The sequence below is a fragment of the Lampetra fluviatilis genome, chromosome 30 (assembly GCF_964198595.1).
Source record: "Lampetra fluviatilis chromosome 30, kcLamFluv1.1, whole genome shotgun sequence".
Taxonomy (NCBI): Eukaryota; Metazoa; Chordata; class Hyperoartia; order Petromyzontiformes; family Petromyzontidae; genus Lampetra; species Lampetra fluviatilis.
In genome coordinates, this window is record NC_136304.1 from 9,532,053 (window position 1) to 9,547,171 (window position 15,119).

Here is a 15,119-nt window from a genome sequence, read left to right on the forward strand (position 1 = left end):
TGGTGCAGCGTGTACGCATCAGGAGCAGCCGGCGCGCGTGGCACTCGGTCCCACCAACTCGAGTGCCATACCTGACTTGATGACACTGACAGCACTTGCCCCAATATTCTGGAGGGCTAAACAAGGGGACCTTTGTGCGTGTATGTTCACGTGTGTACACATGTCGCAGTCGTGGTGCAGCGGTTAGCGCGCTGCGTTCGAACGCGGCGACCCGGGTTCGATATTCCCGCTCATAGCCAACACCAGGGACAATAGATCTGAACCGGTCTTGGGCCTCCCCTAGGTCGACTCAGCCTCAAATGAGTACCTGGTGCAGGGTGTAAACATCGCAACTACGTAGACAAAGGCGGCCGGGTGTGGTGCTGACCACCCACCCCCCTCATGTGCCCTGCTGGCCTTCATAGGTGCTCACTAACAGCACTTGCCCCAACAGTCTGTTCAGACTATACAGGGAATTTTGTCTTTGTACTGTAATTGGAACAATCCATCCCCCTAACCCTCAGCCCCTGGCGATTCGATTATCGCAATTAAAGGTCGCAATTCGATTCAAGAACAGATGTTTTTGTTTACATTCAAGTGCATGGTAGCATCTCTGGATTACATACAACGCATAAGAATCAAAAGACACATTAATTATTGTACGAGCGATTCGATGCATCCACTGTGACCTCAGGAACCACGGTCGCCACTCTATACTAGACGACTACTATTTTAAGTTTACCAGGTAAGGCCCACTGTAGCTCTTTTTCAAAATGCAAGTTGATTCTAAATGTGGAGGGAAGAACCAGAGGCGAAGAAAAATCCATGCAACCACAGGCAGAGAGAACAAGCAAACTCCAAATATACGGGGTCAGGGTCAGCGTTGAACCCATGACCTCCTGTATACCAGGTGAGGTAGTTAACATCTCAACACTGCGGCGCACTCAAAACGCCGACGAGAGCTCACGATCGCCCCAGAGAGTTGAGCCTCACCGGGTTCTGCATCTGCCGCTGCCGCGGTCAACGGCGGCGCCGCCGGGTCGCCCGCGGCATGCGAGCGAGCCAGCACGGTGGAGTGCTGCACCAGCGCGGCGAGCACCATGGCGGCGCCGTCGGCACGCACCTCCTGCTCCTCTTGGCACAGGATGCAGCTGAGGACGCGGCGCTCAGCGGGGCGGCTGGCCCGGCGTGGCCCCACGCACACGCCGCCGGGCTCCGCGGTGGCGCCATCACAGCCGCTGCTTCCGCTGCCGAACTCCGAGCTGCGAGTGCGGCCGGCAAGGGAGGGGAGGGCATGACGAGGGAGCGCGCGCGCCGGTGTGAGATGCGGCACGCACACAGATACGCACACACACAGATCGGCACGCACACAGATACGCACACACACAGATCGGCACGCACACAAATACGCACACACACAGATACGCACGCAGATACGCACGCAGCAAGACACGCACACAGATACGCACGCAGCAAGACACGCACACAGATCGGCACGCACACAGATACGCACACAGATACGCACACAGATACGCACACAGATCGGCACACACACAGATACGCACGCAGCAAGACACGCACACACCAGCTTGAGGGCATGCACTGACGGGAGGTACGCAACTCAGAATCTTCATTGATACTGAAGGAATCCGATAAGCTCAAAAGCTCGTTTTGACAGATGCCCAGTAGACTGCCTTCACCCTCTTGTTTCCTCCTGATGACGATCGCTTGTTGTTGTGATCGAAACGTCGTAGTTTTTTGTTATTTTCTTTCAACCTAACTGTGACTTTACCGAAAGACTCAAATAATAATATGCCTTCACCACTCTAGCAATCACAACCGGACTCAACAAAAAAAGCCAATCAGTTTAACCAAACCCCAGCCGTAGCCCGAGCCCTTAACCAAACAAGCTGACCAGACACCAACTCACAATGGCCAACCAGAAACCTAGCGCTAGCCATAACCACGACCACACTATCCAAATGGATTTTACCCTCATTAAATCTCCAGACCAACCTGGTAAACCAGACCCTAACTCCGAGCACCACCTCTAATAATTATTAAACTTACCCAAATCTAGATTTTAAGTTTTCGTGACTGCAGGGATCCATACTCTTTGGTTCTTTCGGTAAAGTCACGTAGGTACATCAGGTGGGACAACCACAGCAAGAAACAATTGCTGTGGTTGTCCCACCTGATGACAGACACTTGTGTTGCGCCCGAAACGTCGTGATTTTATTTGTTTTATACCTACCTGACTTTACTGAAAGAACCAAAGAGTATAAACTTACCCCATTTGTCCTTTGCGTGTCACTTTGGGGCTACTTTAAAATATTACTGAAACAGCCATGAAATGCATCATCGCTTTGTCGATTTACCCCATTGCTGGTGACCGAGATATTGCCAGCCAACTCTCGCCAAACAACACCATGAAGAGGAAGACACTTGACCACAGTGTACGAAAACACCGCACGAGCCCCGGGTGTTCATCGCCACACCGTCGCAAGGTACCCGGTGATCTCCACGTTGCCAGCGGTCACAGAAGTGCCACAACAAAAACTCAACAGGCTCTGGTCATATTAGCCTCATAGACTGCCTGATCTCATCAAGGAGCATAAACCATCACGCGAACTCCGGTCATCCTCGCAGCGGCTTTTGACTGGCCATCGAACAAAGACGGTCACTGCATCGCGCGCTTTCAGGTGTGCTTCTGCGGCCATCTTGAATGCTCTCCCTTACAAAGCCACTGGAGCAATGCACTTTTAAATCGTCTAAATTGAAAACAGTTTTTTGTGTTTAGTGTGTTCTTCCCCCGTACCTCCGATTAGTACAATGCGAAAGAAGTTCAATATACATACGTACAATAACATCGCCCTAAAGAGAACAAAGTATACACCGGGTGATGTTTCAGACAAGGGCCCGTCTACGATGGCCCATCCGTGATGAAGAGCCGTCACACAAGGTGGTGCACCACCCACCTGCTGTCGGTTTCCGTCGACCCCTGCGCCGCGGCCGCCCCCCCGGCCTGCTCGAAGAGCGCGCGGTTCTCCTCCATGAAGCTGCGCTGCATCGCCGACATCTGCGCCATGATCTTCTCGCGCCGCTTGCGCGCGGCCTCCGCCTTGCGCTTGCGCTCCTGCTTGTCGCGCTCGCCCGCGTCCTGCCCGACACGCGCAACGACAAGATGAAGATACTCTGCAAACCCACTGGCTATCATCAAAGATTTGTTCATGAAGCCACCCAGATATATAAACAGACACAACTTCAACCGAGAAGATTGACAACACTGCCGTCTCCGTGTGTGGAGTGCACGCGATCACCCAGGGCGGCACGGCGCGCGAAGGGCGCCGTGCCGCCTGCACGTGCCACCGGCTTCGTCTAAACCCAACACCCCCCCCACCGAGGTTCATCACCAGGCCAACGTCGCTTGCTTTCAGTTAAAACATTTATTTCGATTATATAAACCAACAATATCATCACCGATTCGACATCTTTAATCGAACCAACCAAGCAGCTCTCTCTAAAACCCTCTGCTGCTAGACCACCCAGATTTTATGGCTTACTAAAAATCCATAAAGAAGGTACACCGCTCCATCCTATCGTCTCCACCATTCACTCACCCACTTACAAACTGGCCCGGTTTCTGTCTGAGACCTTGCTTCCATTCACTGGCAAGACCACCTCAGCTGTACTTAATTCAGCTCATTTGGTTTCTCTAATGAAAGACATTTCACTATCTCCAAGTGATTTGCTTGTTAGTTTTGATGTGGTCTCTCTTTTCACCAAAGTTCGTCTGCCTGACACCAATTCAATCATTGAAGATTTGGCCCAACAAACACTTAATGCTGAAGTACCAACCCTGGTGAGACACTGTCTTACCAACACTTACATTCTACAAACAAGATGAAGGAACCCCAATGGGTTCTCCTTTATCGCCAGTGGTAGCCAATGCTTTCATGGAAAAAATTGAGAGAGATGCCATCCAGGCATCCACCCTATGTCCTTCTTTGTGGAAGAGATACGAAGATGACACGTTCGTCATCTGGCCACATGGCCTGCTAGCACTGAACCAATTTTTTAACCACAAAAATGCCATACACCCAGCCATCAAATTCACCATGGAAGTGGAAAAGGATGGAAAGTTACCATTCTTAGATGTTTTAATCGAAAAGAGACCAGATGGCTCACTGGGACATTGTCTACAGGAAAGCCACCCACACGGATGCCTATCTAAAACCTGACTCCCACCACCATCCAGCCCAGAAGAATTCCCTCTTCAAAACCCTACACCATAGTTGCATCTCCGACCAGCACCACCTAGCCAGTGAACTGGAGCACGTACATCAAGCCCTCAAGATGAATGGATATTCGGACTGTACAATCCACAAAGCTGTCACCCCAACCGTGGGGAAAAAACATCTGAGGACCGAATCAAAACCATTACCTTGCCATACATAGCAGGGGTCACCAAAAATATTTCCAAAATCATGAACAAACACAAGATCCAGGTTCGATTCAACACAGTACATAAAATTCGTGATCTGATCCCATCTGTGAAGGATGTGATCCCTGACATGCAATACCGCGGTGTCTACGAACTAAGTTGTGTCTGCGGCAGTAGTTACATTGGGGAAACTAAGCGACATGTCTCGGACTGCGTTCGCGAACACAAGGCGGATCTGAAACACGGCAGGACCAATACCTCGGCCGTGGCTGATCATTGTTTTAAAGCTGTGGGCTCACACGATATTGATTATTCCAAGATGAAGGTACTCTGCAAACCCACTGGCTATCATCAAAGATTTGTTCATGAAGCCACCCAGATATATAAACAGACACAACTTCAACCGAGAAGATGGGTACAAATTGAGCAATCATTGGAAGGACGTGATTAACCAGGTAAAGCCTTAACTTGCTATGTTGTTTCCATCCATTCTACCGATGTTAAACGACTCTCTGAGTTTCATTACTAGGTTGGATGTCTTTGTATTGACAGGCTGGGTGTCCACTGCCCCAGCCTCTGTGGTTGGACCATCTCTAGCTCCACCCACCTACCTTGATGCACCCTTCTCAGGCCTGTATAAGACCTTGTCTCAGCAGCTTTCTCTCTCTCTCTCACCTGAAGACGATTGCTTGTGTTGCGATCGAAACGTCGTGATCTATTATTTTTTATTTACGTGATTTGACTGAAAGACCCAAGAGTATGAATCCCTGCAGTCACGAAATCTTTAAAATTATGATTTTATTTCGATTATTTGGCTCCCATAAATGTACACGTGATAAGCCACTTCTCCATAATCGAGGATTTTGGGTTAGATCGTGTGAATATAAATGTGTCGTTAAACCCGCCACCACCTGACACAGCAAGCTGATCACCAGGTCAGCCCAGAGACAAATCATTGCTATTCTCACCTCTTTGTGCGTTTGTTCATCCATGGAGGAGCCGGGGGTCTGGGAAGTTCTCTCCCGAAGCATCCGCACGGTCGCAAAGAGCTGCAAGTGAACAGGGCACACGTTCAACTGAACACACGGCACCAACGCTCGCACCAACCCTTATCCCTTAGCTCTAGAGCTAACCACAAGCAAAGCATGAACCAAGACAATAGCAACTAATCCTACCCATAGCAGTAACCATGACCGTATCACAAACCATAACACTGGCACCAACCTTAACTCTAACCATAACAAAAGCACTAACCAGCACTAATTCTAATAATAGCATTAACACATAACTAATTCTAACCCTGGAACTAACTTTATCTATAGAATTAACTCTAAGCATAGCACAAATACCTTAATCATCGTAATAATGCTAATTCTAACACTTATCCTAATTTTAGCACTAACCTTATCCCTAGCCCAAAATCTTAAAAGTAATTCTAAGTTTTGGGGCGATCCAGCCAGCTGGCTGTGTTCAGATCAAAGCTCTTAACTGACAAGAGGAAGCTTGTGAGTTCAACTCCTGGTCAGCGATCGACTTTAATCCCAAAAAGCAACATTGGGATGAATAAAATGAGAAGCATTTTGTGCAAAATGCCAACAATGATCATGCCACGGAGTGACCGGCCCCCTTCACAAGAACGTGGAATTTCCACTGCTGTTGGGCGGACACAAACATTATAGAGGAAGGGAAAAATAACTATCCCATCGGCTCGCCAAGAAAAGCTATTTGAAGTCACCTTCAACGTCCACGCGATCGTGTCCTTCTCATTCTCCAGGTGGGAGGCGGCCTGGAGGGCCTGCAGCTGGGCCAGGAGGGAGTGCGCGCTGTCAGGGGGGCTCCCGGAGCCTGCTCGCACGACGCGGAACGTACGTACGTGTGTGTGGGGAACGGTAGTGTCGTTCGATTCCCGCTCACGGTCAACATCAGTGAGGATTATTTGAACCGGTCCTGGGCCTCCCCTAGGTAGACTCGGCCTCAAATGAGTACTTGGTGTGGTGTGTAAACATCGCCACTGGGGAGAAAAAGGCGGCCGGACACGGTGCTGGCCACCCACCCGCTGCTCGTGTGCATAGCCAGATTTGTGGCTACAAATGTGGCTGTCCGCCTCATGATGCGCGTTGTAATTACTGGCAAAGCATCGTACTCAGATTGTAAATGTTGTGGATTTGCTCTTCAACACACCGGTGTGATGTACTAAGTAACGAATTTGCATGTTCTGTTGACGTGATAAACCACATCCCTAGCGTCAATCCTAAACTAATAAACTATTTTTTATTTTACCAGGTAAGGCCCACTGAGCTGCTACATAGCTCTTTTTCAGAAGTTACCTGGCTATCACAAATGATAGCTCAAAGAAGTCACTTATCACGTGGAAATTTATAGTGGCCAAATAGTCTAAATGCATGTTTATAAATATGGAGGGAAAAACCAGAGGACCCGGAGAAAAATCTACACGACCACGGAGAGAGAGATACGCAAACTCCAAATATACAGGCGTTAAGGTCGGCATCGAACCCAAAACCTCCTGCATACCAGGCGAGGAATTTAACATCTCGCCACCGTGACGCCAAAAACACTTTGGTATGTGGCTCAACGTGCACAAACACACGCAGACGGTGCCTGACGGTACAGAAGGCCCGCTGAGATTTGTTACATGGTGTTCCAGGATGCCGGAACGCATCCGAGAGGATGTCAGCAGTTGAGATGGAGCGATTAAATTAGCTCATGTGCAGATGCTTGGTTCGTTGTTAAATCGCAGCACTGGACTGACCAAAGGCTGATAACGATGATAACGATGATGATAATAATTGACTGCCAGGGTCAGTATTATCAGAATGAAAACTTTCCTGATCAAAGAAGCGTGCAGCAGAGCTCATCTCCTAGTAACCATTTCACATCCCTCCGGTTGGTACCCAGTTCATCCCATAGGACAACTGCTGACCTGTCAGAGGTGGCACTTCAACTGCGTGATGTGGCGTGGCTCGGGTGCCACGCTGCCACACACAGCTGCCTGTTTTGTCACTCCAGTGCTGGCATTTTTAGCCAAGTGGTCGCCGCGACCCGGCGCTCGTTATCGGGCTAAGTCAACCTAGGAGATACCCAGGCCAGGCTCTGACTGTGGCCGTAAGGAGGAGGCGGCACACGTACGCGTTGCCTTGCGCAGGAAGCAGAAGGAGACGTCAGCCTCGTGCCCCTCGCCCGCTTGCTGCAGCTGCTTCTGCTCCTCCATTAGCGCCAGCCCCATCAGGTGCAGCGCCTACACAAACGCACAAAAAATACAAAGACACCCCCCCCCCCCCGGATAGCCTTAAGAGACTGTTGGGGCAAGTGTTTTGTTAGCGACCACCACCTTTGAAGGCCGGCATGACACACGAGGGGGTGGGAGGCCAGCACCACGCCTGACCACCTTTTTTTCCCTGAGTGCTGATGTTTAGACACCGTACCAGGTACTCAATTGAGGCTGAGTCGACCTCGGGGAGGCCCAGGACCGGTTCAGATAATCGTCACTGGTGTTGGCCGTGAGCAGGAATCGAACTCGGGTCACCGGGTTCGTAGTACAGCGTACTAACCGCTCCACCGCCGCTCCCCACCACACACAAGCGCACACGAGGCCCTGCACGGCACGTCACGCCATGTGTTCACGAGACATCGGTGATTGTGTCGGTGCACCAGCTTGGCGCTCTCACCACCGAGCGTACCTGGCCAACACAAGTGCAGCGCTTGGCAGGCGAGCAAGTGGTGCGTGCGAGTGTGCGTACCCTCTGCAGGGCAGCCTCGGAGCACGGCTGTCCGGAGGGCTTGGCAGCCCAGTGCAGCACGCACGCCAGCATGCAAACGAACGTGTCGCAGTGCAGGAGTCTCAGCAGCCCCTCAAACATGGGGCACAGTGGGGGCGGCACGGGCGGAGGCAGCGCTGTGGCACGCGTACGCGCACACAAAACATGTATTAATGCACACACACACAGAAAGAAAAACCGGCCCCCATCCCGTATAGCCTTAACATACTTTTGCGGCAAGTGCTGTTCGTGAGCACCTAAGAAGGCCGGCACGGTACACGACGGTGTGGGTGACCCAGTGGCAATGTTTACACACCGTACCAGGTACTCTTTTGAGGCTGAGTCGACCTAGAGGGGACCCAGGACTGGTTCAGATAATCGTCACTGGTGCTGACTGTGAGTGGGAATCGAACTCGGGTCGCTGGGTTCATAGTTCTACGCACAAACACAAGTCTAAATACCTGTATAATATGGCATTTACACATGAGGAATGACATTCCTTTGTTGAGTCCCTTTTAAACTGAGTGCAAAATCGGAATACTATTGATGCGCTGGTTTGTTTGTGTGTATTTGACCGATTTTTCCGAGCTGGTGATTCAACACTTACCGCCATCCTCTCCTTTCAGCTTCTTCAACTTCTTCTGAGCCTCCTCTGCCTAAAAATCACATTCATCATCATCATTATCGTCGACAGGTTTATATTATGGTCGAGTAGTCGGCCGTTGCTGGCAATAATATTTATACACAAAAACTACACAGACTCAACCAAAAAACAAGCTGCTATTTGTTTTCAACTTCGCCTTGTACCGAGCGATGCGCGCAAGCAGATTAAACACGCGCACATACAAACGGCCGCACGAGTTAGGCGTGCGTGCCGACACCCACACGCACCGCTCCAGTTCTAACACGTGCACGCGTGCGCTCTAATCACGTTGGCACGGAGTGTTACAGAGACGTTCAGAGCATCAACAAGGAAAATAAATCAATTCTAGATTTGAAGCTTTCGTGACTGCAAGGATTTATATTTTGAGGTTTTTTCGGTAAAGTCCCGTAGGTAAAAATTAAAATTAATAAAAGTAAAATAAAAATCACGACGTTTCAGAGGCAACACAAGCTTCCGTCTTCAGGTGGAACCGTTGCTTGATACAGCAATCATGCTGTGACGGTTCCACCTGAAGACGGAAGCTTGTGTTGCCTCCGAAACGTCGTGATTTTTATTTTACTTTTATTAATTTTAATTTTTACCTACATAACTTTACCGAAAAAACCTAAGAATAAGAGAAATCAAAGCACAGTCGTAGATTCTACGCCACTTACCGACATGCGTTTCTGTCCAAGGAAGTGCTTAATCGGCGATGATAACGTTACGTTTCAAACCGCAGAATGTTCCCTCTCCCCGGGACAACCACTGCTGAACTCCCCACAAAGTGGTGCTCGTTTTATCGAGCCCGGAAGGACGATGGTCTACCCCCGAAACCAGGATATTAACTCGCACAGCCGTCCCACTGGGTAACCAATTGTCAGAAGCAGAATCAGAATCTTGAGACACTGGAGTAATACGATGAGCTACCAAGAGCTTTATAGCTCATAGGATTCCTTCAGTATAAATATTCTCATTCTGATAGCGAGTCGGCTGCTTGCATCACTGGGATGCAACGAGCCAATCCCGCGACTGGCATTTGCTCGGAGCTGTAATCCGAGTCAACAGTTCAACTTCCCGTCAACAGACGTTCCCCAACAGAAACCAGTATCGGAACACTGATGATTGTACCCTAGTAATGGGCCGTAATAAGGACAAAACTGGTGATTTGCATAAGGCGCAAGGCTGAGAGCGTTTGTATATGCAATGCACACCTTTGTGCCTTGTTAAATAGAGAAGATTTTTCATGAAACATCGTAAAATATTAACTTAACATAATTTATTCCAGCTATATACATTAAAATATCTGGGTTTATTGACACACATGAGACTCGGTGAGAATTTCTTGCATGCACAAGCATGATATTCATCATGACCCGCCGATGTTTTGCCCAGCGTGCTTGGAGTTTTTTTTCAGGTCGTGACGATTCATGAAACCGCTGGAGGACGATAATCATCAACTCCGTGGCCACAGTACGACACGCACGTTCGTACCTTGGACTGCTCCGATCGCCGGTAGTGGTAGAAGAAGGGGTTGTACTCGGCCGTGCACCCGGGCCGCAGCTCGTAAACCCCACGGCCGGTGAGGCCCGGTTTCCTGCGGACAGCGGCGCCACCACCCCCAGCACAGAGGTGGGCGGGGGGGGGGCGGGGGGGTGGGCGGGGGGGGGGCGCAACGGTGGCGTGATGTTAACTCAATCGCCTGGTATGCAGGAGGTTGTGGGTTCGATCCTGACCCCGACACCTGCTGTATATTTCGATTTAAAGCTTTCGGGACTGCAGCGATTCATCTTCTTGGTTCTTTCGGTATAGTCACGTAGAAGGGTAATAATAAAATAACAAAAATAAAACACCTGAGGACGGCTGCTTGTGTTGTGGCTGAAACGTCGTGAGAATTTTATTTTATGTTTTATTTTTATTATTTTATTATTTCCCTTCTACGTGACTATACCGAAAGAACCAAGACGTTGAACCTGCTGTATATTTGGAGTTTGCGTGTTCTCCCTCATGGTCACGTGGATTTTACGTCCGGGTCCTCCGGTTTTTCCCTCTACTTTTAGAATCGCCGTGCATTTCGAGTATTTGGCCGCTATCAATTTCTACATAAGCCTCTTCTTCTTGGTTCTTTCGGTAAAGTCACGTAGAAGGGAAATAATAGTATTCGTAAACCCCACGGCAAAAGATAGCTCAACGAAGAGGCTTATATTTCGATTTAAAGCTTTCGTGACTGCAGGGATTCATCTTCTTGGTTCTTTCGGTAAAGTCACGTGACTTTACGTGACTTTACCGAAAGAACCATTTCCTTTCTACGTGACTTTACCGAAAGAACCAAGAAGATGAATCCCTGCAGTCACGAAAGCTTTAAATCGAAATATAAGCCTCTTCGTTGAGCTACCTTTTGTGGCCAGGTCGCGTCTGAGAAAGAGCTTTAACAGCTCAGTGGGCCTTACCTGGTAAAATAAAGAGTGTACTAGTGTAGTGTACGCTCAGCGCCCGTGATTAACCGCTGCGCACAGCCCCCTGGCGCTGAATTTTTTCAGAGCGAATGGCTGTCTTCCGTTGCCAATTCGGAGAGATACGAACTGGTTTCATGTTGCTCTTCAAGGCATTCACTAAGTAATGATCGGCAGCAATGGTCTATCTGCTGCTGGATGAAGGGCTTCCCATGCCATGCGGCCTCACGTACCGCCACGTAAACGGAGCGATGAGCTGAGCTCGTGCCTCAGAACCATTTGCAGACGTGTCTCAGACTATTGTGTTTACGTCTCAAGAATAGATAATACCTTTGACCACGATGCTGCGTGAACGTGGAATGGCATTGCATTTATTTGACATATTATTTAGACAGAGTGCATGCAATCGTGTACGGCGATGGTCAACTCGTGGCTGTTGACCACCGTACAAGACCCGGAATCGAGTGGATGGCACGAGCCAGGGGATGGTGAGAGCAAAATTCTCAAGAGTGGATTAACGGCAGCAACCAAACCAACCTGAAGACAGCGACGTCGTCGATGATGGCCTCCATGCCAGTCTCGTCGTTTTCCTGTCGAAGAAGAAGAAGACAACGAGACATGGCACAGCGAGTCTTAGAGGCAGAGAGACGAGGAGAAAAGAGGCGTAATTATGAATGTTGAACTTCTTTCGCACCTTACGTAGCCAACCGTGATAATCGGAGGTGTGGGGGAAGGACAACAAACTAAACACAAGAAGCAGTTCTAAAGAAATTAGTTTACAATCTAGATGATTTAAAAGTGCATAGCTCCAGTGGCTTCCTGATATCGGAAGGAAGAGCATTAAAGACGGCCACAGAAGCGCACCTGAAAGCGCAAGACGCAGTGACCGTCTTTGTTTAACGTTTAGCCAAACGCCACCACTGCAAGGATGAGCGGAGTTTACGTAATGATTCATGCTCCTTGACGAGATCAGGCAAGTCTATGAGGCTAAGAGGACGTGGGGTGGAGGTGGCTTTGTGTGTTTGTGCGTGCTGGTGTGTGTGGCAGTGCGTCTGCTGCGCTGAATCTGCCAGTCGTCTCAGTCAGTCAACCCATAGCACCTGGGTCTGTCCCGTGACCTCCTACCAGAGGGCGTTCGACACATAACGTGGTCTTAAAGTGCACATAGCCTGGCATAAGCGCCGTGGTGAAGTCAACGCCACTTAGTGGTGAATGGCGGTTGTTGTTGCTGTGCTGCAGCATGTGGCGGGCGAGACGTGTCGCGTGCGTGCGTGCGACGCGTACGTTCTCGGGCAGCGCCTTGCTCAGCTCGCTGTGCGTCATGGGCTTGATGGCGAGCTGGTGCACCACCTCGTGCCGCGTCACCTGCTGCGCCGTCACGGCGCTCACGCCCGGTACAAAGCGCTCCGCTGGGATGGGGGCGCGCACGGGAGGGGGTGGTGTGGAGGCACAAACGGCCGCGAGGACTCAAAACGGATAGTACGTTTTGTGTGCCGTGAACGCCGCTAGTATAGCTGTGTTTGCGTGCGTGCCTGGGATTAAATGTGTGAATGTCAGAATTCAGTTAACCCATTGTGGGGAGCGGTGGCGCAGTAGTTAGGGCGCTGCGCAACAAACCTAACGACCCAAGTTCGATTCTCACTCACGGACAACACCACTGACGATAATCTGAACCTGTCTTGGGCCTCTCATAGATCAGCTCAGCCTCAAATGAGTACCTGGTGCAGTGTGTAAACATCGCCACTTGGGAGACAAAGGCAGTTGGGCGTGGTACTGGCCCCCCCAACCCCTTGTCTGCCGTGGTTACCTTCATAGGTGCTCACTACCAGCACTTGCCCCTAAAATCTATTAAGGCTATGAGGGTGATCTCATAGCCGTATGTGTAAGTGTGATTCTGTGTACGTGTGCTCACCCAAGATCCATATGATGAGCTGAAGAAGTTCTTCGAGCAGGAAGCTGTTCTGCTGCAGCTGGTCCTGTAGGAAAAATCAATCTGTGTAAACACGTGGCTGTGCGGGCACGTGTAATACAATCAGTGTCTGTGCAGTCATCCGTCAGATTAAACCTTTTCCATTCCGATGACGTGCATGTACATCGTCGGTGTTTCTTCCCATCACGTGTATGTACATCATCCAAACAGAATCGGAATAAAGACTAAAATTTTTAAAAACTTTATCTGTACGCATTCCGACCTGAAGACGGACCGAAGCTCCCACAAGGCCATGCGGGAGGGAGTGTAGCAAAGTTTGGCGCCAGCTATCATAGAGTGCGGTCGTGTGGCTACAGTTCGCTGCAGTGAGGACAATGTCTTTAAAAACAACGGCGCTCTGCCACCTCTCTAAATAAAATTAACGCTAACCGCTTGCACGTTTCCAGATTCAGCGGTGAACAGGGACACCCACCTTGCAACTTGCAGTTGTCTCGGACCGGGTATGGGTTAAAAAGACACCTGGTACCAGGAATCCCATTAGGCGTGTAATCAGTTTACTATTATTGTTAGCATGTAATTGTTCATTGGTCCTAAACACATATCATAGGATACAACTACAAAGGCTCCACTGTCAAATCAACTGAGAGGAGTTGTACGGCAATGAACGTGTTTTACCCAGAAAAGCACGAGTCTCAAAGCTCTTCCCAGGAAGATCCTGCATTGGGATGTTTGGCCAATTCTCTTACTGAGCATTTGGTTTTCACGTGGGAGGAAACTGGAGTAACTGGAAAAACCCCCATCCATAAGTGGGGATAGCACTCAAAGTTTCAGGCAAATTAAGATGCAAGAATCCATTGCTGGGCCTACACACCAGGTATGCTCAGGTAGTCTTCCATCACAGTGCTCAACAGCTCAACCCTACTGAGTTTTCGTTTGGTAGTAGGCAGGGACTATTTCCACACCTGGCAAATCACATCCAGTATATGGCTGTGGCTACTAGTCACGTGTCACCTCCAGGTCTACCAGTTACCTAGAAAATATTCAGTTGCAAGCGGAGCCCTGGTCGTAGAGGACCGTGCACACAGCACAGTGGGCGCGTCACCTTGCTGGTGGTGTCGGCACGGTGTCCGCTGTGCCGCGTGGCTGTCTTGAAGACGTTGATGAGCTCAAAGCGGCACAGAAGGAGCAGGAGGAATTCATCCGGGTCCATCCGAGACGCGGCGATCTGAGACAGCGATGAGCGTCACTCACGGATCAACCATCGTCAATGGGCACCAAACACTGCTGATCTCTGCGCCACCGTCATTCTACCACTGCTCAACCGACATTGTCATCATTATTGATTTATTAACAACGACCACTACTGATCAATGAACATCACCAACCGGATACCGAGCAATGAATACACACTAACCACTGCTTGGGAGTGTAGCATGTTAACAACAATAAATGTTGCTGCACTGCCTTTTATTGTTCACAACGTATCCCCCGCAACAGCTGACCACAACCTTTCGTGTGCTCAATGGTGACCTATCCACACACTGTCCAGGCTCAAGTCTGCTTCGCCTGCGAGATCTGACGACATTGGTCACATTCCAGTTGACTTGGTCGAAGGTGTCTTTGTCGCAGCACGGCACACGGGCCCACAACGATGACGACAATGACGTCGTGTGTACGTATGGACGCAAGATGAACTTATTTTGCAATGCACGTAGCCAACCACGGTAAATTGAGGTGCGGGGGAAGGACAACAAGATGAAGGGTGCTCTACCTGCAGCATGAGGACATCCTTGTCGAACATCTCCTGGCGGCACATGGCGCTGTGGTAGTGGTACATCTGGGGGCAAAGCGACCGGCCATCACAACCGGGCAATCCGACACAAACTCATCCAAGCTC

The 15,119-nt window shown here is 49.9% G+C and overlaps 1 protein-coding gene across 2 annotated transcripts in view; it reads right to left on the reverse strand.

The window, feature by feature from the left end:
* Positions 1-15,119, reverse strand: part of LOC144943249 (E3 ubiquitin-protein ligase UBR2-like) — a 50,498-nt gene that overhangs the window by 17,526 nt on the left and 17,853 nt on the right. For both annotated transcript variants that reach the window (XM_078870570.1, XM_078870568.1), the window contains exons 18-30: positions 14,994-15,059; positions 14,325-14,447; positions 13,205-13,268; positions 12,577-12,701; positions 11,830-11,882; positions 10,334-10,436; positions 8,807-8,855; positions 8,182-8,336; positions 7,571-7,679; positions 6,159-6,268; positions 5,392-5,472; positions 2,958-3,139; positions 973-1,241 (exon numbers count right to left, since the gene is read on the reverse strand). In XM_078870570.1, the coding sequence (XP_078726696.1) occupies positions 973-1,241; positions 2,958-3,139; positions 5,392-5,472; positions 6,159-6,268; positions 7,571-7,679; positions 8,182-8,336; positions 8,807-8,855; positions 10,334-10,436; positions 11,830-11,882; positions 12,577-12,701; positions 13,205-13,268; positions 14,325-14,447; positions 14,994-15,059 (1,489 nt within the window). The remainder of the gene's footprint in view (positions 1-972; positions 1,242-2,957; positions 3,140-5,391; positions 5,473-6,158; positions 6,269-7,570; positions 7,680-8,181; positions 8,337-8,806; positions 8,856-10,333; positions 10,437-11,829; positions 11,883-12,576; positions 12,702-13,204; positions 13,269-14,324; positions 14,448-14,993; positions 15,060-15,119) is intronic.